This window comes from Idiotropiscis lumnitzeri, chromosome 12, assembly GCF_059441095.1.
Source record: "Idiotropiscis lumnitzeri isolate Australia: NSW breed Sydney's pygmy pipehorse chromosome 12, RoL_Ilum_1.0, whole genome shotgun sequence".
Classification (NCBI taxonomy): domain Eukaryota; kingdom Metazoa; phylum Chordata; class Actinopteri; order Syngnathiformes; family Syngnathidae; genus Idiotropiscis; species Idiotropiscis lumnitzeri.
This window is the reverse complement of record NC_142402.1, coordinates 20,747,050-20,772,990: the sequence shown is the minus strand read 5'-3', so window position 1 is coordinate 20,772,990 and position 25,941 is coordinate 20,747,050. Positions and strand designations below refer to the sequence as shown.

Genomic DNA, 25,941 nt, shown 5'->3' with positions numbered 1-25,941 from the left:
CGTGGCTTCTACCTGTTCACTCACTCTAATCTGTGAATCCAACAAACCTCAATGCAGCTCTGCTTACCTTTTGGCCTTAACATGATAGCAAGGATGTTGAAGGAAATATGAGAGAAATATGAAAAAAAAAAGGTTGCTGACCACAATTTTACGCTCTATCGATGCTTGAACGAGGCTGTGGATCTTCACCGATCAAGTCATGAGTGGAGGGACTTGGGTTGGCCGTGGTTGTAACGTAAATAAGCCCGACAGTTATGTAACAATGGCTCACTCAGGGAGACAATTTACTTGGTTGTGTAATTTCATTCTTGATGGGCGGGCAAGCACTCCAGAGACGCAACTATTTGTATCGAAGTAATCCCAGAGTCCATTTTCCATAATATGTTCACTTTAAGAGATACGGAGGGCTGCATGGCCATGAAATATATCCGACGGATCTGTCATAAGACTTCTATCTCGGTGTCCGAGCTCTGTTAGACAAGTTAAAGTATTCACGTCCCCGGAGATTCGAATGAAGAATGGAGTAATAGGAGGAAGTGAATACAAATGTTTCTAACCCTGCACCTCTGCTGGCAGCCTCTCTGAGCCTCCATTGCCAAAATCACCGGCGTCTGCTCTGATCTCAGCCCGCTTTCTCCAAAAACCACAAGGGGGTCTCTGGAGCCTCTCCTGGAATCCGCATGCTTCGTTATTATTGATGGAATTTATTTGTTTGTCGTGCCTGAACGTACTCCGGCGATTTACGCGTATGGAACGCTCCAGTTGGAACGGAGCGTTGTGAAAAACGAGCGTTGTCATGCGAAACGGACATTTTTATGAGTGTTGAAAAGCTCCATTATCTGGCCCCCGGCTTGCGGGGAGGCCCTTAAAGACTCTGTCCCTCGTGGGCGGCGTTCAGAATTGAGCCGTTCGCTTCTTCCAAGTGAGAAATTGTTTTTACGGCCTATCATCTGTCTCAAAAGCCACTTCAGCTTTAGTGCTGCCGTTCTGCTATTTCATATTTCATAATCACAACCTTAACACAGCATAGAAAATGCATACAATCTTATGTTTACGGCGAAATATTTGAAATCGAGCATATTGCTTGAGGGATTCCAAATCTTGTTCTAATTCCAAAACAAAGATTCGAAAAAAAGATAACAATGTAAACTGAATTAAATCCAATATCTTTCTAAACTTTACAAGTAGTGTTTTATGTGAACTGTCATCCAAAAATCAAAGGAAACATTAGATATCACCGCTTATCCTCGGGTCGCAGATGTGCTGGACTCAATCCTAGCTCACTTTCGGAAAGAGGGAGGTGAACATGAAGTTGGTTGAATTCCAAGCTCTTCTAATTGCAGTTTTTTTTTTTTTAACCATAGAAAATAATTTAAGGTGAACTTTGATAATATCTGATAGACGCGTAACGGACGGGAAATGGGAAGCAGTTGACATGCCTCGTTGGGTATTTTCAGGCTAGCGATTAGCCATTAGGCTACATTTAGCATTAGCGTTACGTTCATTTGCGAATGTGTTACTATGTTTCATTTAGAGATCTTGCGACAAGTGCCGTGATTATTCTGACACTTATAGATTGCATTTTTTTTGAGGGGGGTTGAGCGCAAGGAGGCTCTGACAGGAGCCTGACGCCGATCCAAAATAGCCGTAAACACGGAAAAGGCTCGAAGCAGGGCACAGGAAGGAGGTAATGAAGTGACATACCCGTTGGACTCTTTGCACACTTTCCTGAGGGGGAACTTTATTTCACTTTTGTTTCCCGCCTTCAGAAAAGAAAAGACAAATGAGTTCCAAAAGACCTGGAGCATGAGCTAAGGTGTTTTCATAGCGGTCAGCACATATGCTTGACCCTCCTTGAGAGTTGAGCTCATGCTTGGATTGCCTTTTTCAAGCCCAAAGTCACAACTGTCAAAACTTTCACATGATTGTTTTTAACAGTCAAAGTCATGGTAGTATAAACTTCAATTATAATGCCCAAAAAAAAAAAAAAAATCACAATTTAGTCTCTAATTCCCACCTCTATAATGTAGACCTGCTTTTCTTTGTTGGCAATTTGTTCGCTATTGAGTAAATCCAATTTTCGTTATCTTATTTCAGGTAACTTTACCCTCATTTAGTTTAGTAGCATTTTATGCTAACATCATACTTGCTACAGTGTAGAACATTAGAGAATGCGTCTTTAGCAAACATTAGTGGCAATGTGTTGTTTTTAACATCGATTAGATGAATAAATAAAATAAAAGGTAACCAAATTAATTGTAACGAGAGTTGAGCCTTACGGAACGATTTAGGTTTGCCCTTTTGCTAGCTAATGCTAATGCAAGCAAATGGGATGGAATTATTTAAAATAAAGCTAATTGGAAACATAATTTGTCAACACTAAACCTATTTAGAAAGAAAAGTGGAACTATATTTGTGATAGGAGTTAAGTAATTGAGCTGAAAACATGACATGCTAACGTAACCGTGTGGTGACATATTGCGCACGTTGTCAATTTGGGGAGGAATTACGTCCACCGGGTTTTGGGATGTGAGCTTACTTTTTATACCTTTCCTATTTCTCTACTGTACTCAAGAAAGTAATTTTTCCAAATAGCGTAACGTTAAAGTTCTCCAGTCATGATTGAGCATCACCGTAACAAGACCGCAATCAAAGTGCAGCGGAGCAAATCGGGACACATATATCTTGTGCTGGAATAACAACATTCCGCCACTTCTCTTTTTTTTTCTTTTTTCCTTCATAAAACTATCTCACAAGTTAGAAAGAGCATGAGGATTCCTTCATATTTTTTTTTTCTTCGTGTGTGTGTTTGAGTTGCGCCCACTTCCTTCATGGTAGCAGCTGTCAAAACGTTGTCGGATTACAGCGCACCGCAAAGTTGCAGCTCGTATTAGCAGCCTGGTACCAGAGGGGGAGTTGAGGGGGGGCGGGAAGCGAGCGAGGAGGAGTCCGGCGAAGAAGCTCCCGAAGCTGCTAATTTTGGTACACGTGTCGTGGGGATTTGCTATTCCCGTATTAGCGCAGATATCCAATAATGATGTTTTGCTTTGGTAACGCTCAACGTTTCAATTCCTATAAGCCACGTTTTGTTGAGAGAGAAAACTCCCCGAAATCTCCCCTTCGCCTGCTGAGGAGGGGAATGTTGAATTAATATCGCTCCAGCGCGGGGGTAATTCCCCAACCGGCATCGTAATATAACGTATGTCAGAGCGATGTGCGCTAAAATGCCAAAGCTGAGTCATGCGTTTGATTTCACGGGGACTTTGTTTGACGCCGAGGTCGAAAAATCTAAGGAGGGAGGTCTCCACGATGAGTTTACACCCCCGGCTCGGGCCTTCCTGTGTGGAGTTTGCTTATTCTCCCCGTGCCTGTGTGGGTTTTCTCCGGGTACTCCGGTTTCCTCTCACATTCCCAAAAAACTTTGTGTGTCTTGTTGTCTTAGATCAAACTGCAGTGTTTAAAATTGTATTGAATTTTGAGGATAAACGACGCCGAAAAATGCTGGATGGATAAGCATAACCATGTCGCATTTGTCACTCAAATACAAATGACTCAGCAGGAATATGCAAATATAATTTAAAAATTCATTTTTATTATTTCAGATTTCTTGTCTCGCCTTTGTTATACAAAGATGTTAAATAACTTAAATACATTCTTACCAGTCATTTGTGATCTGCTTCTGTCTACGAGCTATACACATGAGGTAGAGGACAATAATTTAGGGTTCCCATAAGACATGACAAAAACCTTATTGGTGTGTTGCTATCGGGGGTGTGTGTGTGTGTTTGGACACGCACTGCACAAACCCTAACATAAAAACATTACGTATTTGTAAAAGTGACATTATAAGAAAAATAGGAGATTATACAAACAGATCAAATCCAATGGAGATATTGTGGAGAGGGTGCGCGTGAATACACATTTGTTAGGATTTTGTTAGTGCTTTGAAAAACAGCAAGTTGGCATCTGAATACATGCTTCTTGAAAACACCAGAAAAAAAAATACAAAATACAGGATATAAAATCAATTTAGTCGTATTTACACTAAACACATGCTCATAATATATTTAAAAATAATTTATTTTTTTTCTACAAAATAGATTTTTTTTTTTTTTTTTTTTTGTACACGGTCTTCTGCTCACGAAACAGTGCAGAGTTTTGGATTTTGAGAATGCGGTTTGACGATTCTCCTCATCTTGCTGCATCATTCTCCTTACATACAATCTCCGAGCAAAGCCAAAAGAATGCACTCAGTGGGCATTTTGTATTCCGGTTTGTCTTCAACGGGTTCACCCGCCAAGAGAACTTGGTGTTTTCTCCGTGGAGGGGGAGCTGAGCGCATACCAAAAAGTGTGCTGTGGCAAGCAGGCGTTTGCGCTGCATAGTTATTATGGTTTGCATGTAGCGTGCAAACTTCTGCGAGTGTCTTTTATTTGCTTATCGAAATGCTTCAAATTCTGGACCACGGAGGCTTGGTCCACAGTATCTAGGGTTAGAATCTATACAGTGGTACCCTGAAGTTCCTACGCCCCAACCCGACAATTCCCATTTTTATGGGCGACGGGACTCGCGGCCGGATGCCGGTTCCGGTACTGACCTAATTTTGGTGAACAAATCACTTTAATTTCGATGTGCGACCGAAGCATCGTTTGATTCGTTCTTGATTTAATTTAGGGTGTTATTCGATTTCTGTTTTTTGTTTCCAAACCGGGACTCGGCCTGTATTTGCCAACTTTATGACTGGTGACATTTGAGTCTGTTGTGAAATAGAAATTGCTTTTGCCATCATTGGTTTTATTTTAGAAAGTTCTTCAAGTGACTTTCTGTTTTTTTTTTGTTTGCTCCACTGCTACCTTTCTCAGCTACAACAAACAACCTTGGTTTTTGATATCGTTTATGACAGGTAATAATATTAACATGACTTTAAACATCACCTATACAGATTTTGTTGGAGACGAACTGCGGGCTACCACTGTAGCTCATTTCTTGCAATAATTGGTGACTTTTTAAATTTTTTTTTATTTACCACAGGAGAAGAAACCTATTTACATTTTTTTTAATGTCCGCTGCGTCCATAAATAAAGATTAAAAAAAAAATACATACTATAAAGGGCTTTTTGGGCTTCAGTGTGGGAATGAACGCGATGGGCGCCCCCCCCCCCCCCCTCACTCACTCAGTAGTCACAAACAAGGCGTACACACGTTCCTATATACTCCATCTCTTATAGATGATTACCAGAAGCTAAGTGCAGACAATACAGAAGCCTTCAAAACGGGCATCCGATGACTGGGTGAGGAAGATGGCTCAACGTTAATTCGTATGTTCGCTACGTCCGTCCACAGTTTTCTAGCAAGGCCGCTGTCGTCTTCATGATTGATGCTTCCCCCCCAAACAGTTGTAGTGGTCTCAATTTATTCCCTGAACGTCGTTCGGATGAAGGCAGAGGGTCGTACTCCTCATTTGCATCCACCCATCAGTCACAATATTACACCTGCGCCGATCCAACCCAGAGAACAGAGAAGAGAATGTGACCCCTGAACTGTTCCCACGTAGAATTGTCCAAAATATCAAGCCCCGCCATCATTACAACGGCACTGTCACATTTGTGTTTCTAATATTTTGTCCTTATCATGTCGCTCAATAAGGTCACATGGGGTGTTCCATGCGTTTGCATTCGCGTGTCTTTGATTGGAAGGAAGGAAAATGCTCAAATCGCGCCCGATGATTGGAATGTGTTGACTCCACGTAATCAAAAGATAAGAAACAGCAACCACCGCAATTCTAAAGATTGTGAGCGTCGTTATCTTTGGAAAGGCACCTTTGTTAATCGAGCTCCTTAATTGGATCTTTCGTGTGGCGCAGGTGTCTTTAGAAAGTGTCCAGTTATGTGTTTAGTGCAACTTACAGCTGCAAATTATCGCTTTAAAAAAATAAAATAAAAACAAACACACAATTTCGTTTTGTTTTCCCCGACATGTGAAGAAAAAGTCGGAGTTTAAAGCTTCCAAAAGGCGGAAACGGTCGCACAAACAGCAAAGCTGTGCAGTTAGTGGTTTGTTTTACCATAAAATCCGATAAGTGGCTTGAATAATGGCTTTATAATATATATATATAAATATACATATATAAAATGATATTATAAAGTTATTTACATGCATATGCAAACACACAATGTGTGCGCGCGTAGATATGTGCGTGCAGAGTCAAATTCTTACACCCTGTCTGCTTTTTGTTGGAAGTCGTCGATGGATCCCCGTCGCCGGATACAAACACACGTGCGTCGTCCTTCTTCTCCCGTCAGTCTCTTGGCTATGCTCGCACGTGAAAACGATTTCAGAGTGAGAAGAGTCTGGTCGAGGCTTGAGATGTTCACCCAGTTGTCTGAGAAGAATGTTGTCTTTGAATTCCCAAAAAAAAAAAAAAAAAAACAGAAAATCCCTCAAAGTGCTTTTCAGTGTCGCCACTCCCGTGATGGCGTTCAGCCCTTACAGGTGTACACCTCCTCCCTCTGCGTGCACTGCTTGCATTCCACGTAGCAGCACCAGCGCACTTGGCACTGGCAGGGCCGCGTCACCTCCCGGCTCTGCGTGTTGTGGCCCCGCCCACAGCAGATAGCGTCGCAGTTCTTGTCCTTGTAGCACTTGCGGGCGGCCGTGCCCGACGAGTACTTGCTGGGCCTGCAGAAGCTGGGCGAGTCCTCGATGTGCAGCAGGTTCATGGTTCGAGGGATCTGCTCGTTGAGCTGCAGGAGGGGCGGCGGCTGCTGCTGCTGCTGCTGCTGCTGCTGCTGCTGCTGCAGGTGCTGCAGGTGCGCTTGGCCCCGGCCCGAGGGGGAGATGTCGCCCTCCCCTGTGGCCTCGTTGGTGGAGCTGCCCACCTTGACCGAGGTCTCGTAGCGCTGCTTGAGCTGCTTGCCGACCTCGTGGAAGGGCTTCAGTTGCCTCCAGCAGGTCCGGATGGTGCAGGAGCCTGAGACGCCGTGGCACTTGCAGGTGGTCTCCACGCCGGCCTTGATGACCTGCGCAACACAAATAATACAGTGGCACCTTGACTTATCCAATGCCCCATTTTTTTTGTGCAACAGGTTCATCTGTCTGTACCATGTTGAATTCATAAACCTCGGCTTATTTTGAGCAATTCGATTTAATTTAAATGAGATGGCCTGGCCCTCTCGCCCTCTCGTCAGCTGTGATTGGTTCCAGGTTCCTGCGCAGGATAAGTGCTCTAGAAAAGGAATAGATTGGACATTAAAAGGAGTCTGTCATTAGTGGTTTCGGTAGATGAAGGTGCCTCTTTATTGGCGCTAGTCTCCGGGTTCGTGCACGTGGTATTTTCATCAAAGCCGATGCCGATTATAATGATAAACGAGGGGAGGTTGTGAGAGGAGCTCTCAGGGGACCGCCGTGTTTTTGACGGGATACGTGCGCTTCATAAAGCCAAGGTACAGGCCGACCTTGAGCCTTGTAATCAGTCCATCCCCGTGAAATGCTGTCATCGATTGAAGCTGAAATGGTCACAAGCTTAAAAAAAAAAAAAGCGCAGCCTTCGCATCCTCGCGCCCCGGCCAAAATAAAAAAAGTCCGACCGCAAGCCGTCAAAAGCAATCAGCGTCTACGATTCAATGACAATAACACATTGTCTGAGACGAGGGGATTTTGGATAGCACCTCAGTTTCTCCGCTGCGACTGCGAAAGAGATCAGGAAGTGCACATTTATCACGGCAACAGGTCGAGAAAATGCGATAGGTCAGCTTTTTGGGAGGGGGGGGGGGGCGCCGGCCAACACATTCCACAACGGTCCTCTTGTGAATTGATCCCAAAACTTGGTAGAAAATGCAAAAAAGAAAAAAAAAAGCCATGTTGTAAATCGTGATTCGTCGATAGAAGCTCCCCCGGATGAAAGAAAGTGCTCACATGGCAAGCGTGGCCCTCCCGTTTGGAGGTGGAGTCTCGTTCTTTTGCAACCTAATTTGCAATCCTTGAGTTTGCTTTGGCTCCACTACTTCCGACTGTCCTTGTATTTTACAATCCAAACTTTTTTTTCATCTCGCCAACATCTTTGGCACATTTACGATCAAACTCTTTAGAAGCTGACTTTACTCACTTTAATGACTACCGTATTTTCCGGACTATAAGCCGCTACTTTTTTCCTCGATTTTGAACCATGCGGCTAATACAACGGTGCAGACTTTCTGTGAATTTTTCTTTCACCACTAGGGGCGCTCTATAGTTCAGAAAAGACGCTAAATAAATCTCTTTTTTTTTTTTTTTTGCCTTGAGTCTGTTCTGTTTTAATGAGCAAAGATGTTTATGTACCTTGATGTGCATTCACAGTACAACATCGTTCCTGTACATGCAGTAAACAACTCATTTTTGAAAACTGCAGCCACTAGCCTGGTGCGGCTGGTTGAGTCTTTTACAGTAAAAAATGTTTTATGACTGTTTTATGACAACAATTTAAAACGCAGTCGTCGCTAAGTCGTCATATAATAATGATTTATCTTTTCTATTTTTTCTTTAATCGTATCAGCTAGTAAATCATTTGCCGGGGGGGGAATGTGGACCCACATTGGGGTGTGCCAGCATTTACCTTGCTCAGAAAATCGAGACGGGTCCAAACGATTACAGCTTTGTCGGGGTATTTTCCCTCCTGATCAGTTTGAAACCCACAACGCAATTTCATATTCAAATGTCACGAGAAACGCTCACCTTCAGGCCCACATTGGTGTTGTGCATGTCCACATGTGCGCGTAGGTCCTTGTTGGAGCGCTTGCCCAGGAAGTCCTTGACAAACTTGTTGGCGTATTTCAGGTTGTCGCCGCAGCCGCCCCACTGCCACGCTTTGCGGTTCTCCAGGTCGGGCGCCTCGTCGCACGTGCAGCGCTCCATGCGGCCCGCGCTGCACGCTTTGGCCATGGCGTGCGTCAGTCCCGCCGAAGAAATGGCGTACAAGAAGGCCGTCTCCTTGAATCCTTGGGAAAGCAAATTGATTTTTGTCTCAAGGATTTGCACTTCTTTTTTTTTTTTTTATGCTCTGGAACCAACAGTTTCTTTGGTACAACCAAAAATTGTTCCAGGTTATTAAGTCATTCAATTAAATGAATAACATGAAAAATATGTTAAATTAAGAGAAAATAAATAAATAAAGTAATATATAGACATTTCTTTTGCCCTGGAACATAAGAACAGATTTAAACACAAGTCATTTCAAAAAGGGTCGCACAAGATCATAACTCTCGTCCCTTCTCAATTCCTTTCTGTTACGCCCCCCCCAAGCAAGAAGAAAACAATTCACGCAACTCATCCCATACCTCTCTTGAGCAGGTTGGCTCGGTGACGCCCCTCTAAGGTGCAGTTCCACCTCTCGAAACGGAACTGATACTGGCATTCGAGGGCGCTCATGGTGATGGCCTCTCGCAAGGTCTCGGCCACGCCGGGGTCACGTCTGCACATCCTGCGCTGCTTCTTTTCCAGTTTGAGCCGGTCGCACAGCTTGTAGTGGGCTCGGCCCACGCTCTCCTCCGGTAGAGAGTTCAGTGGCAGGATGGACAGCGGCTCATTACCTGTCAGCCTAAAAGACGCACAAAAATGAGGACGTGAGTCGGAGCGCTTCGTGCCAGCGTCGTTTTTTTTTTTATCCGAAGAAACTGGTGAGGTACCAAGCGATTGGATACGCTTGCATACCAGGAACACGCCAGTAGGCCCTCTGATGCCTTTTAAAATTGCAATTTGCCTTCCAGCGGCAGAGTTATAAATCGCTCAGAAAAGGCAAATCGCTGGAGGCGCGATATAAAAAGTTTTAAGAGAAAGAAAAGGAGAACTATCTAGCAGACGCTGCAACGTCGATCGGCGGAATTGCTCAAATTCTTTTTCCTGGACACGCTTCACATTTTTCTGGGCACTTTTCTGGAACATAATGCATAAAATATGTCGATTCTGTCCACACTTAGCAAGCTTTCGAAATGACAAACTTGGGCTTGATGCCGAACGACTTTTTAATTCATCTCTTATGCAAATAGTGGCCGAGGGTGTTTATTGATTCAACTGCAGATGGAGGGGAGGCCACATACCTGAATTTAACTGATAAAACCCGTTTACAGTGACTGCCGCTGTTTTGGTTAGCAACTACATTCAAATGGGCTGCGTTTTTTCATAGGATGATTAAAGTAAGTGAATGACGCGCATAAATCGAGCCACGGTGACTATGAGAGGAGGGGCTACTGGCTGAGGGAATACTGAAAACACTTTGATCATTACTCTGCATTAAATATTAACAACGGCGCTGTTGTCGTCCCAATGCTTCTGGACCCTACCAAGAAGAAACGGCAGCAGCGAAGGACAGGCTTTCAAAACAACGGCAAGCAAGCAATGTGATAGTGAGCACAAGTTAATATGCTATGATACAAAGGGGCTGGGGGGTGGGGGGGGGGCATTCGCAGCTGTGTTGTATCGATTTAAACAAGACCATACCGCAGGATTTACACTCTCATTCTAGAATCCTCGTACAAACACGGAGAATTCACGGTACTCGAGATCTTTCACGTTGCAGCTGAACATGTGGCGCACTCGCACTCCTCTCCTCAGTTTATTTAAGGGAAGCGTATAGAAAAACAAACAAGTGAGGCCCCACCGCAGAGCCGGCAGGCCCCCGAAGACCGGCGCTCTGAGGTCGCCGTGGCGGGAGCGCAGCACCGCTTGCGTAAACACACACGCGAGGGGGCACGACAGTGGGACGGTGACCATTTTGGTCAGGATCGGCAGGCGAGCCGCTCATTATGTCTAATCTCTGGCAACCTTCGCACCCGAGAGTGAAACCAAAGATTTGCGGAGAGTCACAAAAGCACACGTGTTGACACTGAGTGCCACTGCAGGAGTTTTTAACGCTTCATTTATGCTGTGTTGAATCAAATGATACACTCCAGGAAGTCGGATTGGGTTTATAACCTTGCTGATCAATGACAATGAATGCCGACCAAAGTCTGTCAGTGGCCAGCAAACATGGAGTGAGGCCACAGACTTGAGCACATTATCTCTCAATAGAATGCGAAAGCAACGCGGCGATCCGCTCGCAATGTCATTACCGGCCTTCAGACGAGACCATCAGCGCCCGGACGAAAGTCACCGGGGTTCTTTAACAAGAGATTTGTTTTATTAAGTCAAATAACCGACTGAAGTGTTTCCCCCGGAGTCCTCACTTTCATTCCAACGGACTTAATGGTTTCCATATGCTATGCGATATTGTCTTAAGGGTTGCGTGTGCGCCGCATGCCTGGGAACACGAGCGGTCCAATCGAAGGCAGACGAGGCATCGGGGATCGGCTTTCGGATCGGGTCAAACGGTTTCCTTTTTACAACGCCTGTTTGCCTTGCTGTAACGTGTCTGACAGCTACGGATTTTCAAATGGAAACCTGGCAAGCTGCGTCTTGACACCGGCTGCTCTCTCTGCATACTTACGGAGGAAAAACATGTATGATGGTAGCGGGCGCTCCAATGAGCAGCGACGCGGAAAAAAAAAAAAAAGTGGTCTTCTTCGGACGACACTTATTTGGCTTGGCGCGCGCGTATATAAACTTCGGAAGTTCGGAAATTGCCGTTTGGATACTTTATTGATCCCGTAGGAATTTCTGGAAAATTCTGGAAATCAAGATCATTTTAGAGTGGACAGATGAACACGGAGAAAGAAACGAGACCTTGTCTGATTTAGAAGTGATTCTCTTTTGTGAAACAGTCAAGAAGAACAATGGCCACTTGACACACCTGAGCAGCCTGGTCGCACACAGCTGTGGGACGGCCGGTCACTCTACTCCAGTCTTTTCGATTCAGCCGATGAAGCTCAGGTCATTCCACTACTGTGCTCCATCAACATGAAACGCCATCAACAGAAACCCGAACGAGATACGCTATTGACGTCAGTTGCCATGTTTTTTTTTATGAGAATGGGCAAGAAAATGTGTTGGTTTGATCAAGTTAAAAAAAAAGAAAATACTTGAACTATGCGCTGTAAATTGCAATTTTGGATCTCTTTTGGATGAGGTAACCATGTGTCACAACGTTGTGCAATCTCTAGAACATGGCAGAGCACAAAATGCGACCGGTCCAAGTTGCTTGTAATTGATCAAAGTGGTTGTCATGTTAAAAGTTTGACAAAGGAGAGACAAGATGATGGAGATTATTTAAATTTACACATAGAAGCGATGATGTAATGCATGCACATAGACACGTACACAAAACAAACAAAATACAAATTCGCACACACACGACTAACTACTACTACTACACACAACAGTAACTTTGAAGCTAATCATTTTTGCTTCAATGACACGGCAAACACCGGACAGTGCTTTTCTTGAAAATATCTGACGACAGAGTTTAATAAAGTGTCCGTTCGGTGTGGAAGAACCACACAAAACTAGCAAGCCTGGCATCTCCTCCTCATGCTGGTGAAAAGTTATATTTTCTCACATCTTTGCCTGACAAGTCATCAGACGCTGCTCTAGGATGACATTCGTCAAAGAGAAATAAATGAAATGACTGACAAAATGTTTCTATCCCGCATAATAACTAAACTTTCCATCAGAGATCATTCATTGGCAAGAAGCAGTCTAACATGGATCTCATCAAGAAATTTCCCAACTTTTTGGGCCGCAAAAACCTGACACCATCTTTTAATCCAAGTCACACACTGCTGCGGGGCGGCATTCCTCAGAAAAACGGGCTTTCCAAAGGTATACGAAAACCTTTTTGGACATCATAGCAATGATCTCATATCTCATTTGCCCAACTTGCAATCTACACAATCTTCGCTGCAATCAGCAGAAAGAAAAACAGAATAGAAGAGAAACGCGCCGCCACGTGTCAAATCTGACAGCTATACTCAACTCAAAACACACACACGTCCTTCTTATCAAGACATGTTCTTGCGATTAGGGCCGAGTGGCGGCTGCTGCCAACTAAGATCTTCGGAACATCTCGCCGTGTTTTCGCATCCCGGAGCGTTTTCCCTCAGGTGTTTTTGTTTGAGGTGTTGGCCCAGCAACAGAAGTTACACATGGAATATAACACCGACGTATAAAAAAGAAAAAAAAAAGTCGGTGAAGCTTTGTTTTTCCATTCATACACTTGCCTCGACAGACCTCCTCCCCGGTCTATCACTCGCTAGTTTGTTTAGTTCTTTCTCTCCGCATGTCAGCACCTCCCATCGGCCATGACGTTTGCTCTACATACATTTTCCATTTTCATCGCTCATTGACCTTCTCCGTCATCACTCCCTTCCTGGAAGACACCCGCGGCTGCTACTTCGGGTAGCACCATTTCTTTTATGGCACGTTCCACATCATTTATTTTACACTGGTCAACATTTTTTTTTTTACAATTTTTTTAGTCAGAGATGCAAGTAAACCTTTCTAGTGGATTTTTTTTTTTTGCCCAGATTCATAATTTGCCCTCATTTTTTCACTGGTGTTTCAGATTTTCATTATAAAAATAATAAGAATGATAATAACTAGAGCTGCAAGCAGCTATAAAGAGGCTCTTGTTGGGGTACATATAAAGATAAAATATAAAATAAAAGTTATATTGTTTAACTAAAAATATCTATTCATAATATCTGTTAAATATTAATTTTGAAACGTTTATTTTTGTTTTTTTTGGGGGGGGGGGGAAATGTTGAGTTACTGCATTCTTATATTTGCACATTTCCACACCCCAACTAGCACTTACTACTTTCAATCAACAGCTAATCAGTCACTGGCTGATTGCGCCGTGCCAAAGAAAACTAAAATCAAAACACAAAAGCTTCTAAAAACTTCTCCATCAACTCAGGTTTGTCCCGTCGCAAGCAACCGGCCTCCTCCTACTCATTCTATCGCTCCACCCTGTGCCCTCCCTCGCCCCTCCTCCTTTATTCCCACTGGTCAATTACTCTAAACGAATGTCAATCATTCCGCCCAGCTGTCGGCTCCACACGAAGCCTCCTCCAGACAAAACCATCATTGCGAAAACAACGACAGTGTCCCGAGGCCATTCTGCCTGTGCCTGTTTAAGTCGTGCGGACCTTGACAAGACTCTTGCGCTGCTGCTGCTGCTGCTGCTGCTCCCTTCTTTTGGGTGGCAGACAAATCATGGAAATGTTGGATGAACTTCAGACCACACTGCCCACCCAAGTGCCATCTGGTGTGTGGCAGCACGAGCCATGCCAGAGCTTGTAGGAATGTGGTGGCGGACAATGCTTTCAAACTCCTTTTCCCAAAAGCACACATCCCAACGTTGTGCTGCAAGTGCTTTCGGGCTGTCAATTCTGTCGGTCCGTTTGGCTTCAAAGGTTCAGGAAAGGTTGCCGCATGTAAACAAGTATGCATATGCACGCTCAGCAATGCGGGCGCAGGAGGAGGAGGAGGTGGACTCCCCCTTGAGTTCCCATCCTAGATGAGCCCCTGTCTGAATCCCGTGATAGCGCAGTCGCAAGACAGCTTTATGTGTCACGATGAGTTGAGTCATGCTCAGGACAAAGTGGAAGTCGGTCGGCTATCTCGTATGACTTAACAGGATGTGACCCAGCGTTATGTCATCTGCTGTCCTCACTGCTCCTCTCGTCAGACCACCCCCGCTAAACTCTCGTTTAAATAGAACAATTCTCACGCCCAGGCCAGCACTGGAAATGCAGTTTGTATTTCCAATTTTTTATTTTTTTTTTGGTTCAAGTCAGAGCAGAGGCTGGTTTAATCCCAAACTGCGGTAGTTTGGGAATGGGAGTGTGTGGCATAGTAAGAGGTTTAAGTGCTGTGTGCTTCTAAGGTCAGCGGCTCTGTTATGGTCACTGTGTGACTGGCACAGATTGGGCGAGCGGCGGCAACCCGCGTGACTCACCACCCCCCCCCCCCCCCCTCCGTGTGTTCAAGCCCACGGCATGGCACAGGGCAGGCCTGTACCAGCGCACCGACGCACCTCACACACCTCTGGCGCGCGGCATGCGGCAGCGCCGACACCAGCTGGGCCCAGAAGGAAGACTCCTGGACCGGGCCGGTTCTGCCGAGAGAACGCAAATGCGCCGCGTTTCAGGAACGCCGTGTTCCCGTTTTCAAAAGCAAGACGACAAGAATCACAAACAAAACAACAGCTGCTTAAATCAGTCACTCCTCAGTGGCTGAACGAGGAGAGAATTCCACCTGCCAACTCCCGGAGAAAAAAAAAATAGAATCGTTCAACAACTATTTTGCTGTCTGAAGAAGGCAGTATGAAAAGATCGCAACATTGACGATGTGAACGGATTATTCTGCCCAGTCTGACACTGGCATGAAAGCAGGAATTCGGAATGTTCGGAGAGACCCTCGTAACTCTCTAGTTCGCCTTTCCTTTGACTTTTTTGCAACACTCGTGATTTAAGACTCCGGTGTGATCGTATTTTGTAAAAGTGAGTGAGCAAAGTCGCCAATGCACCTGAAAGAAAGCCCCAAATGAGAAAAGCACAAGCAAACAACTTCAGCGCTCAACGTATCCTTCGCTTTTATTACTTTTCAAACCGTTTTGGCCTGCAAACAGCGTCAAACGTCATCCCAAAGAGAGTTTGACATCGACGGGAATTTCCTCGCCGTGGCGTGTGACGCTGCACGGGCGCAACACACCGCCAACAGCTGGAGCTGCTTTTTTTTTTTTTTAAGTCCTTGCCGCAGTCTCTTCAGTAGGCCGCTGACGCTCGACTTTCTCCGATGTGACACGGCCAAACGCATTTACAAGCCCTCCTGAGCAAAGTCATATTCCAAAATATGCAGCACAGCCATTTATTGCCTCTTTATAACCCACATTAAAAAAAAAAACACGGAACGTACCAACTTTCGTGCTTTTTTCTTTCCGGATTTAATCTTTAAAGTCAACAGGGAGACATGTTTCGCATTCTTCGATTGGTGCCTTGTAAGCTAAAGTGGAGGCCAAATGACTTTTACACAAGAGCTGGCTGCCTGTTCTTGCGTTTGGATTCCCACTCTCCTTGTGTTACTCAAAAGCAGGGGGTGTCCGGCCCGGGGGCGAAATGCGGCTGAAAATTTCCTCCTTTGTAAATGTTCCTTAGCTTTGCTGCAATTCAAAATTTGAATTGACACAGATGCAACAGCCAATAAAAAAAATGCACGACCTTTCACAAAAGGAAATTAATTTCCAGATATAAGCCTCCACGAGAACGAGCCAGCCGACGTGGCGCACCAAACCCTTCCAATACAGGACGGGAAGATATTTATCATCCCTGTCAGGCGGAATCCTCGTACTGTGATTTGCCGTTAAATGTATTTCACTTTATCATAAATTGACGTATTGACTTTTTTGTTGCTTTAAAATGGGTGAAGCGAAGCAAAAGTATCTCCTCCATCACGTGGCGACCAATGCAATGCAATTTCATTTCTATAGCGAAGAAAAGGCACGATCCCCCTGTGGCTCCACTTAGTCCTCTGCACCTCCAGCAGGATTTGGTTTGCAGACCTGAGGCAGCGGGCAGGTGCGTTGGGGTGGAGGAGCTCGGAGAGGTACGCTGGGGCGAGGGCATTTAAAGCTTTGAGGACAAACAGAAGTATCTTAAAGCGAACTCCGAAGTGCACTGGCAGTCAGTGACGAGAGGTTAAGATTGGGGAGATGTGGTCTGTCTTCCGAGCGCCAGTTAAAAGCGAGCGGCATTATTTTGGAGCAACTGGAAACGCCAAAGTAAAAGTGCATTGCCGAGATGTAACGAGGGCATGGATTATTGTTTCCAAGTGCTGCCTAAAATGACAGAAGCTGGATCAAACAACAGCACAGATTTGCTGTTCTCATTTCAAATCCCTGTCCAGTTTAAAAGCCAAGTTGCACGAACATAGGAGGCTCCTGCATTCGGATCACATCCAAAGCGTAACGTGAAGAAGAAATAAAATGCCTCTCCCGTCTGTGTGATGTCAGCACACAAGTGCTGAGCGAATGCTATCTGCCGGGTCAAGCGATCCGCCTCGAGGTGGGGCTCAAACCGCAGGATATCCTATCAAGTTGGGAAATCCCTCCCTATCGACCGCACTCCCCGCCTTGGCCACACGTCAGGCCTAATCAGACTTTAAGGTCCCGGTAATGAGACGCCACCCGCCCACCACTGTCTGCCCGGCAACACCGCTGCTCCTAATGAGCCGTAATCATCCAGGAGCTCCCTGCGAAACCACCGCCAGGCAAAAGGAAGGAGGGGACGGCAGCGCGCACGCCCGCCTCGGGAAATGTTTATATGGAGCCTATTAAATGACAACGTGAAGCATGGCAGTGACTTTTAAACACTGCTGGAACTGATTCGGAGCTGCGATGAAAACACGGCCGGATCACCTCTTGACCCGTTTGTTAGCGTATTATTTTTGGACGTACCTGGGTAAGGGAAGCAAAAGTAGAAAGAAGTGATGACAGAAGATTTTTCAAACTCATAAGGAATAATTAGGTGTCCACCCCGACTTGCCTTGGTTTTAGGTTAACTCTGAAAATAGACTTCTAGGAAACTGTAAAGCCCAATCCATATTGAACGGAGCCGTCTGAAAAAGACAAGACGCTAACTGACGTCAAAAACTGAAGCTGATGAAGGATTCCCTCCTGAAAAATCAAAGAATCTCTATCAAAATATCAAGCTAGCGCCACTTTTAAAGCAACAACAGTGAGATGTTGAAGACATCGACTAAGAAGTGCATATTTTTTTGGAACGACATACTCGACTGTGTTGGAACGAGAATTGAATCAATAATATTTGAAACGTTGCGTGTTTTACAAAACTTTGCACCCAACTCAGAGGAACAGTCGTTAGCATTGACGCTAGGGGAAGTCGCTAATATTTGTTGGCTCGTGAAGCCTTTTGAGACTTCTTTGTGATTATGGGCTATCAAAATAAATGTGACCCAATGCTAAGACACAAACCAAGCAGGAGAAAAAATGTCATATGCTGGCCCGAATGCTCATATTTAACTTGATTTACACATTTTGTGATCGAGTGAAGCTGCGTCAGTGTCCTCCGAAGCATAACGGTAATCCAATAGCAAGTCATAAAAATGTGTGTTCTGCTTATGTCCGATTCTGTGGCTCGCCTGTGATTGGTGTTTTCAGCTCTGGGTGGATTTTTTTTTTTTTTTCTCCGTGTCGCACATGAACTAAATAAAAACAAACCATCGCCTCCTTGCAGTTTACAAGACCACGGAATGAGGGGAAAAAATGCCTTTCTGGACTTTTAAACCAATACCAGACGTCTTTAAGGCTCGATCACGTCCTCCGGAGAGATGAAGCCCCCGCAGACGTTTTTCCGATTGCAGATGATAACGGATTTAGCGGGAGAGGCAGCACCTGCCACAACAGGCGCAGGGGGGGGGGGGGGGAACGAGCGCTCGCATTCTTGTGGCAAAGGATGACAATTTAAGCGGGCGCCCGACTACGCCAGGAATCCCTCCCCGCCCTCGGCCACGCAGACCGTGGCCGGGAGACGATTGTGTTTATGTTTCACTTACGCTCCACCGCACTCTGGAAATTGGGTATGCAACGTTGACCCTCTATTTTGAGTAAATCAGTACCCGGGAGGCCCCCGTGCGGAGGAATATTTATTCCAGCAGGTTGGTGTTGTTTGTCCCGGACCGAGCCGGTGTGACACTGGTGTTGAATTTCTGGGCAGTCGGCCACTTTTTTGGGGGTGTGAGTCACCTGCGCGAGTTTCCTACTTCGGCGTCATGTTCCCGTGCTTCGGGGCTCAATCATTCACCCAAACTCATTCATATTCCGGCGAGTGCTGGAGCACCACGTGCTTCCTCTCGCAGACGCACAGCAGACCCGCACGGGCAATTGAAAACAAATGCGAAGAGAACGAGTCAATATACATGAGCATTAGGCCCATTAGAAGCCATGCGAGTGCCAGAGCTCGCTGGCCTGCCAAGCTTCACTTTCCAGCAGGCGAGGAAGACGGGAATCTGGGCTTGCACGTGGCCGCGGGATTACAGACAGTGACGCACCAGGGGGGTGGCGGTTGGTAGGCGTGGGGGCGGGGGGATATACAGCTGCCCACTTGAAGGGCCGCACTTTCAAACTGGCTGATTTCAGCAAGACAAGAAATAGGGGTGTGCAAAGTATGCTCTAATATTTTAACTTTTTGGGTATTTTGTATTAAATTGTTAACTATGTCGCGTTTTAAATCAAACCAATAAATGACCCCCCCCCCACCCCCCATTCCTTCAACAGATAATTCGCCCTTCCATTTTCAATACCACACAACTCTTTTAGCTGCTTCTTCTTAGGCCCAAATAAAATGCTTTTGGGCATCGTCTACGGCTCACGGATGTTTGCTCACTCTGACGAAGCTTGTTGACTGACTTTTGCCCTTTTTCCGATCACACCGAACCAGAACTTCTGAAACTCTTCGGATGTTAGTCGTGCTTCAATTGAAATGTCTCTTTGACTTGATGTTTCATTTTTTTTTACAGAGGAATTACAAGACGATGATTTCTGTACAATCTTCACTGCTTATTATTTGTCTCCATCGTGACGGCGTACCTCCACCACAAGCAAAAAGGTAAAAGTTCTGTTCCTGAGCAACAAAAGTCAATCGTACAATCACAGTATCCAGTGACAAGTCATTGTTTTTTTTTTTGTTTGTTTGTTTGTTTGACAGCGTTCGGTTCACACAAATTCCAAATCTGAGGTCACGGTGGGTCACACTCCTGACAGCCTACTTTCCTCGTGCTCGGACACGCACCTTTGCCCTCCGCTCTCATGAAACATTGACATGGACGTTCCGACAGTGTTATTTTTCATTCATATGAGCGATTGCTGAGAAAGAAAATAGTTCCTGCTGCCTGAGGTGTGTGATGTTTTTGCTGGATTCGGAGGAGGGCAGGGGGGGATTTCTCTCTCTCTCTCCTTTTTTTTTTTTTGTGCAAGCCCAACAGCAGACGTTTGGGCCACCACCAGTCCAGTGCAGTCAGTCAGATGGCTTTATTGTTACCAGCTGTTGCTTTCGAGGCGGCCGTGTATGTACACTCACCGTTTTGCCTTTGACTGAGGATACAATTTGCTTGTTTTTTTTTTTACAAGCAAAAAAATAATCCCGCCCGCCACTCAAACATACTTGGATGACTTTTCACTAACTCTACCCAATGAATGCCACCATGTTGTCGCGTGCATGCTCGCGACGCAGCATTCACAACAGCGGTGGCCCAAAAGTAACTCAATCTTAGCAGGAGTCACTTCATTATTGCCGTAAAGAAGTATTTCATTTTTAATAATATTTGAGTATTATTATATGCCTTTCTGATCTCAGTTCCAATGCATTTTAGCCTTTGCGATGACAGGACACTTTTTACGATAACCAGCACACGTTACTCCTCTCGCCGCGACCATTTAAGCTTATTGCCGAAATAAATTGCGATAACGGCGCCGCTGATCCGATGCAATGTCACTTATGTCCGTACATGTTAAGCACGGTGCACCTGGTAAATAGATTTTAATTATTTATAGTTCATTTTGGACCAGACTAGCAATGAATGTCAAATCATAAGAAAATTAAATAAAAATAAAAAAATATATATATATTTTATCATGGAACTCAAACAATTTATCTATAGCAAAAGTTGAAAGTCTTTTTGATCTAATCATTTTGTTTTGGTGAATCTACAACGTGCAATTTTCAATTCAATGACATTTCAAATGGCACTCATGAATCCAATACAATATTTCATTTTGGAAAAAAATCTTGCCCAACACTGAGGCCACTCCAACTCGGGTAATTAAGAGCAATCAAGGTGACAGCAGCTTCACTCACCCGAAATAGGCGGCAGTGGGCGGTGGCAAGTAGAAGACGAGGACTACCAGCGTGAACGATAACCATCCCAGGAGTAGGTGTCCATCCAGCATTTTGCTGCGGCTCCAGGGCAGATCATTTCGTTTCTCCTGAGTAGCTGTGTGAAGCCCTGAGCAGGACGCGCCACACTTCTTATACAAAGAGCACATGAAGTGCTCCTCCCATTCAGCCAGCACCGGAGAGAGAAAAGTGAGAGAGAGAAAGTGAGAGAGGGGGGGAGGCAGCAGCATAAAAGAGAGGGAGAGGGACACTTTGTTAGAATAGTTTGGGATTTTTCATTCTAGTTCATTTTTATCTCATTTTGACTTTTGTTTTTTAAATTCACTTCATTTAAATGTGTCACTTAGTAAGAAGGTTTGTTAGTTTTTCAGCTTAGATTTAGTTTTTTTATTAGTTTGAGTTATTAAATACATTTACAATGAAGCCCAGAAGCTCATCAATAACTGACAAAAATGAAAATGATCATTTACAATTTTACATCCCAACAATGATGGCGGCAGCAAACTTTGCTCCACGCAGTCACGATCAATTGACATTGGTTTTCTTGCAATGGATGGACAATATCAGTAGATGGCGCTAATGCACCATTCGGACAGTTTTGTCAATAATTATGCGTGGCCCACTTTCACTTTTGCCCAAACAAGACAAAGCACTGGTGGCGCTCTTTGACACGACACTTGAAAGTGGCTCTGGAGCTTCACCCAGCCGAACTGATCATGTCATGAATAGATCAACTTGTTTTGTTCTGCGTTTTTTTGAAGTAAATTAGCCCAATTGTTATGCAATATGAAACTATTTGTCGACAAGCCCAAATGACATTTTCCATATGTTCCCCTTAAGCATCGTGGACCTTTCTGCTCTAGTGTACTCAACATGCATGCGGCTCGTATTCATGTCGAATTAGTCTAACAAGGCCAAGACGATGTCACGAATGAAAAAGACAGCCGGGGCTCCGTGTCGAGTCGCTTTTGGGTTAAAGATTGGCAGCCAGGTTAAATATCAGTCCGGTCTTGCCTCGACGAGACTCCGGCTCTCGCGGCGTCGCCCGCACACGTGCGAGCCAGGCGGGTTCACGCGCAGGTCGCAAATTTGTCGGCAACTTCACGACCGCGGGCCATTTCACAAGCGCTGCGAAACGAAACGCGGTAATCACTTGTCACATTGACAGACATTGAGATTCACTGGCGAGCTATCAATCATCCCGCCAAGTAACCTGAACGCTCTGGCAGGTCTGCTCATGAAAAATATTTAGTCCTCTTGGTACCGCTTTCAATTTGAGGATTAGCAGAATGACGCGTAAAACTGCCGAGACGCGAATTGCGCAACTCACACTACAGCAAGTCGCATGAGTTGTGAACGCACGCGCGGGTGTCCACATACATTTCCACAAATTGAATTTGATCTTTGTGTATTAAACAATCACAATTAAGCCGTCAAGATATTTTAAGCAGTTAATGCTGAATTTTTAAAGATTTTGTTTTTTTACTTTTGTGTCGTAGTTAAGAGAAGTTATGAGTAGGGATGTGAAGATTCTTTTTTTTTTTTTTTTTTTTTTTTGTGTGTGTACCTCCTGAACAACATTTACTGATTATTCATGCGAAAGTAAGATTATACCAGCATTTAATCAGCAAAACTCCGGCTGATAATTATTTTTGAAAAATTTACGTTTGCCTTTTGGCTTGCAATTTCTTTTTTTTTTAATGCGTTTTTACTTTTTACTATTTATTTGAGTTTTTTTTATTTTCCGTGATTTTACTTCTTTTATTTTTTGGGTGGTCATGTCATGAGTGAAAGCGTGTTTGCAAAGTGCTCCATGATCCTGAAAGCTGGATGAGTTGTCATGAATGCGATGCGTGTTTCAGCTGTCACTTTGACACGGTCAGCGGAGGGAGCAGCGATTAAAGAATGCGTAATTGCACAATTTGTTTTTGCCACGGGCGCTGATTCATAGATAACATCTCCCTTTGCCAAACTTCATGCAGGGGACGAGCCTCCCTCATGGCCTGTGTAAACAGCTTTCAGCGGCTCAGCTACCATCTGACATCTTTTGTGCATGCGCGCGCACGCACACACCTTGAGAGGTGGCACATAAACACGAGCTACGTTGTATGCCAACTTGGGAGCGCTCCAGCCGCACACCTGGGCTGTGTTCAATCAGCTCGGTTTTAGGATCAAGCTGGGCAGTAAACAAACATATTTTGATCATTGTATGGTTTGTTTTTTGTGTTTTTTATTACTGTATTTTCCGAACTATAAGCCGCTACTTGTTTCCTCGATTTTGAACCATGTGGGTAGTCATACAAAGGGTCCGGCTTTTCTGTGGATTTTTTTTTCACCAGTAGGGGCGCTCTATAGTTCAGAGAATACGCGAAATGAATCTCCATTTTTTTTTCTCTTGGGTCTGTTCTGTTTTAATTAGCAAAGTTGTTGCCGTGTTAAAAGGCACTGTTTTAACAATCTGTTTATGTACCTTTATGTAAAACCGCGGCTTACAGCCTGGTGCGGCTTGCATATCCTTTTATTTATATATATATATATATAGAAATATTATACAAATTATAGTCCGGAAAATACGGTAATCAAATTTGAAAAATATATATTTTGCATCCCTTTATTCAACAGAGACGAAACAGCCTTCACTGACGCGGGGGAAAAAGCCAACTCCCCCTTGAAGGTAAACCCACTATTGTGCTCATTAAAGGTTGTTTAAGTCATTCACTGCCCACCCAGGTAAAATAAATGTACTTTTTGACGTCTATATCCGTCAATGGCAGTGAAGGAGTTAAATAGAAACTTTGTCTTCCTGAGTGGTTTGTCACCCACTATTTTCATATTTAATAAAAAATGTCTCCCATTATTTCTTTCAGGGGCCACTTCATGAAGTAACCAAGACGATAAGGTAAGCAAAAGATGGGAAGTCTGTGCTTTTTCTTTTATTTGCATGATTTCACTTTGAGCTCATTGGAGATTTCACACAGGTGAGCACTTGAAGGCACAGGAATGCATTTCCACCCCCTTTCCCCCCTTCGACGTTATTAGCTTGTCACTCACTCCCACATAGTGATTCAAGGCCGACGGGCCCCCAGTGAGGAGGCTGCTTAATAATACCTGCTTCTTCTAAGGAGATCAGCGGGAGGGTTTGTCAGTACATGACAAGAATGGACACTAATCCCGCTGCAATACCCACCGGCCCGGCATGTCTCTGGAGTAGGATAATTGATTCCCACACCCATCTTAAAGTCAGCCCCTATCCCGCACCCCACCGCCAATGCAGGTTAAAAGCATGTGGTCCTAACGGGCTCCTGTGTTTTGAATTGAGCGCTGTCATAACTGTTGGAGGTGGAAGCGGCAACCGCTTCAGTAATGGACGCTAATCTCCAGTTTGTCAGGAAAGTCTCCCGTCACACTAATGACACATTAGAATCTTTTACCAACTTCTTTTACACACTCTCGAGTGACATGTTGGAAGGGAAATTCTGTTTAAAATGTTGAAAACATACACGTCACACTCAATCTTTTGATCACAAATGACATTTTGTCGCCAAGTAGTCTGCGTGCGTCTTCACTCGGTGCTCCTTCTTGACAAATAAATGAACTCAAATGTCCTGTTTACAAAAAAAGCTGCTTTTCTTCTTTCTGTCCTTTCACAAAAGTGACACATATGTAAAACAATGTGTCATATAAAAACACCTTTGATCACAAGGGGCAAGCGTATGGCCGCTAACAAGCTCCTAGCTAGCTCGCATGGGAAACTAAACATCCTTAGCGTCCTTACTCAGTGGTCCTTTTTGTCAAACATTACTGGCAGATGGACTCAACCAATCACAGAATATTGCCCATTTTTTTCCTCACAAACTCTTCTCACGTTGTTCCTATTTTTGCACGCCATTAGCAAATCGCAACGCACGCGCACACAGTATGTATAATTTGATGATAGTTAAAATGAGATCTAACGAGATTACTTTTTGGCATCTTTATTGAAGAGAACACAAGGTGCTGTAGACGATCTACACTCAATTTTAAGTCGCTGTTTTAAATCAGGAATAAACGAGCATTGATTGGCCTTAAATCGACATTTTAGCTATTGGACAATGTGGCTTTTAAAACGACAAAAGCCAAGCAAGCCAAGCCAAACAATGTACAATGTTGAATTCTAAATGAACCGTGTCTGTCTGGAAACAATGTTTGTTGTAAGGGGAAAAACTAAAATTACTCCGAGCAGTATTGTTAGCGCTGACGCTAACGCAACATGAAAGATGTCTTGGCTAGTCCACACGCGCAACAATAGCCACTGCACCATCTAAAGGATTTGGAAGGTGTATCTGTATTTCCAATTGTTCCATAATGTGACTTTAATTTGTCTCCGGTTAATCCCCTGGTGCGAGCAAACTGATTTTCCGACGCCAGTATCGGAGAAGCATCCAAGAACCGCCATATTGGATTTCCCTTCTTAGCAGGAGCAAAAGGTGCCAAAAAGTCGAGTCTCTTTCAGCATTTCGGATTTTATTCCTGTGCAATTACAACGAGGCACCTCCGGGCTTTGAGGTCTAAAGATGGAATGTGCAGCTTGTCGGATGTTGGTGGACTTTGAGGTATTTCCTCGAGATGGGCTAGCAAAAAAAAAAAAAAAAAACATCGCCGTTAATATTTCAGTTTCAGCCTCAGTCATCACTCAGATTGGATATGAGCCATCTTGAGTCACGTCATCAGAGGGAGAAGAGAAACGATGGACACAAAAACAGTAACGGTCACATGACGACTGCAACGATGACGATACTGGCCCAAGTTGCGATAAAAAGGTACGACGGATAAAGAGAACAGAAGAGGAAGTGCAGCTTAGTGTAGCAAAGCAAATCTCCTGTGAATGTAAGCGAGGGGTCATTTGATTACGCGAGTAACCCTCTCATCAGTTATTGTTAATAACAGCCCGGTACAATTGAAATAAATAGAACTCGAAATAATCCGCTGTCAAAAAAAAAAAGTCCACAGCATAGCCAGACAAATACTGTCTTGCATGTGTCATATGATTGATGCGATGGCTCCTCTCAGCAGTTATTTGTGACGAGTGCCAACGCGGACAATGGAGATAAACAGAACAACTAAAATTAGCGCATAGGCACAA

At 44.5% G+C, this 25,941-nt stretch overlaps 1 protein-coding gene and 1 long non-coding RNA gene across 3 annotated transcripts in view; one reads left to right on the top strand and one right to left on the bottom strand.

Annotated features, from left to right (window-relative positions):
- LOC148326455 (uncharacterized) overlaps positions 1-25,941 on the top strand; it is a 42,995-nt gene that overhangs the window by 14,502 nt on the left and 2,552 nt on the right. The window contains exons 3-7 of one of the 2 annotated variants that reach the window (XR_015846239.1): positions 1,593-1,687; positions 19,444-19,532; positions 19,632-19,667; positions 23,442-23,493; positions 23,687-23,718. This is a non-coding gene — a long non-coding RNA (uncharacterized LOC148326455). The remainder of the gene's footprint in view (positions 1-1,592; positions 1,688-19,443; positions 19,533-19,631; positions 19,668-23,441; positions 23,494-23,686; positions 23,719-25,941) is intronic. The other variant, XR_015846240.1, reaches the window with a different exon arrangement.
- On the bottom strand, positions 5,187-20,968 carry wnt9a (wingless-type MMTV integration site family, member 9A). Its single transcript, XM_088312108.1, has 4 exons — positions 20,781-20,968; positions 9,312-9,571; positions 8,710-8,972; positions 5,187-7,019 (listed from the first exon to the last, which is right to left on the bottom strand). Exons 1-4 carry the CDS (start codon positions 20,966-20,968, stop codon positions 6,480-6,482), a joined length of 1,251 nt encoding a protein of 416 aa, XP_088168234.1. The 3' UTR covers positions 5,187-6,479.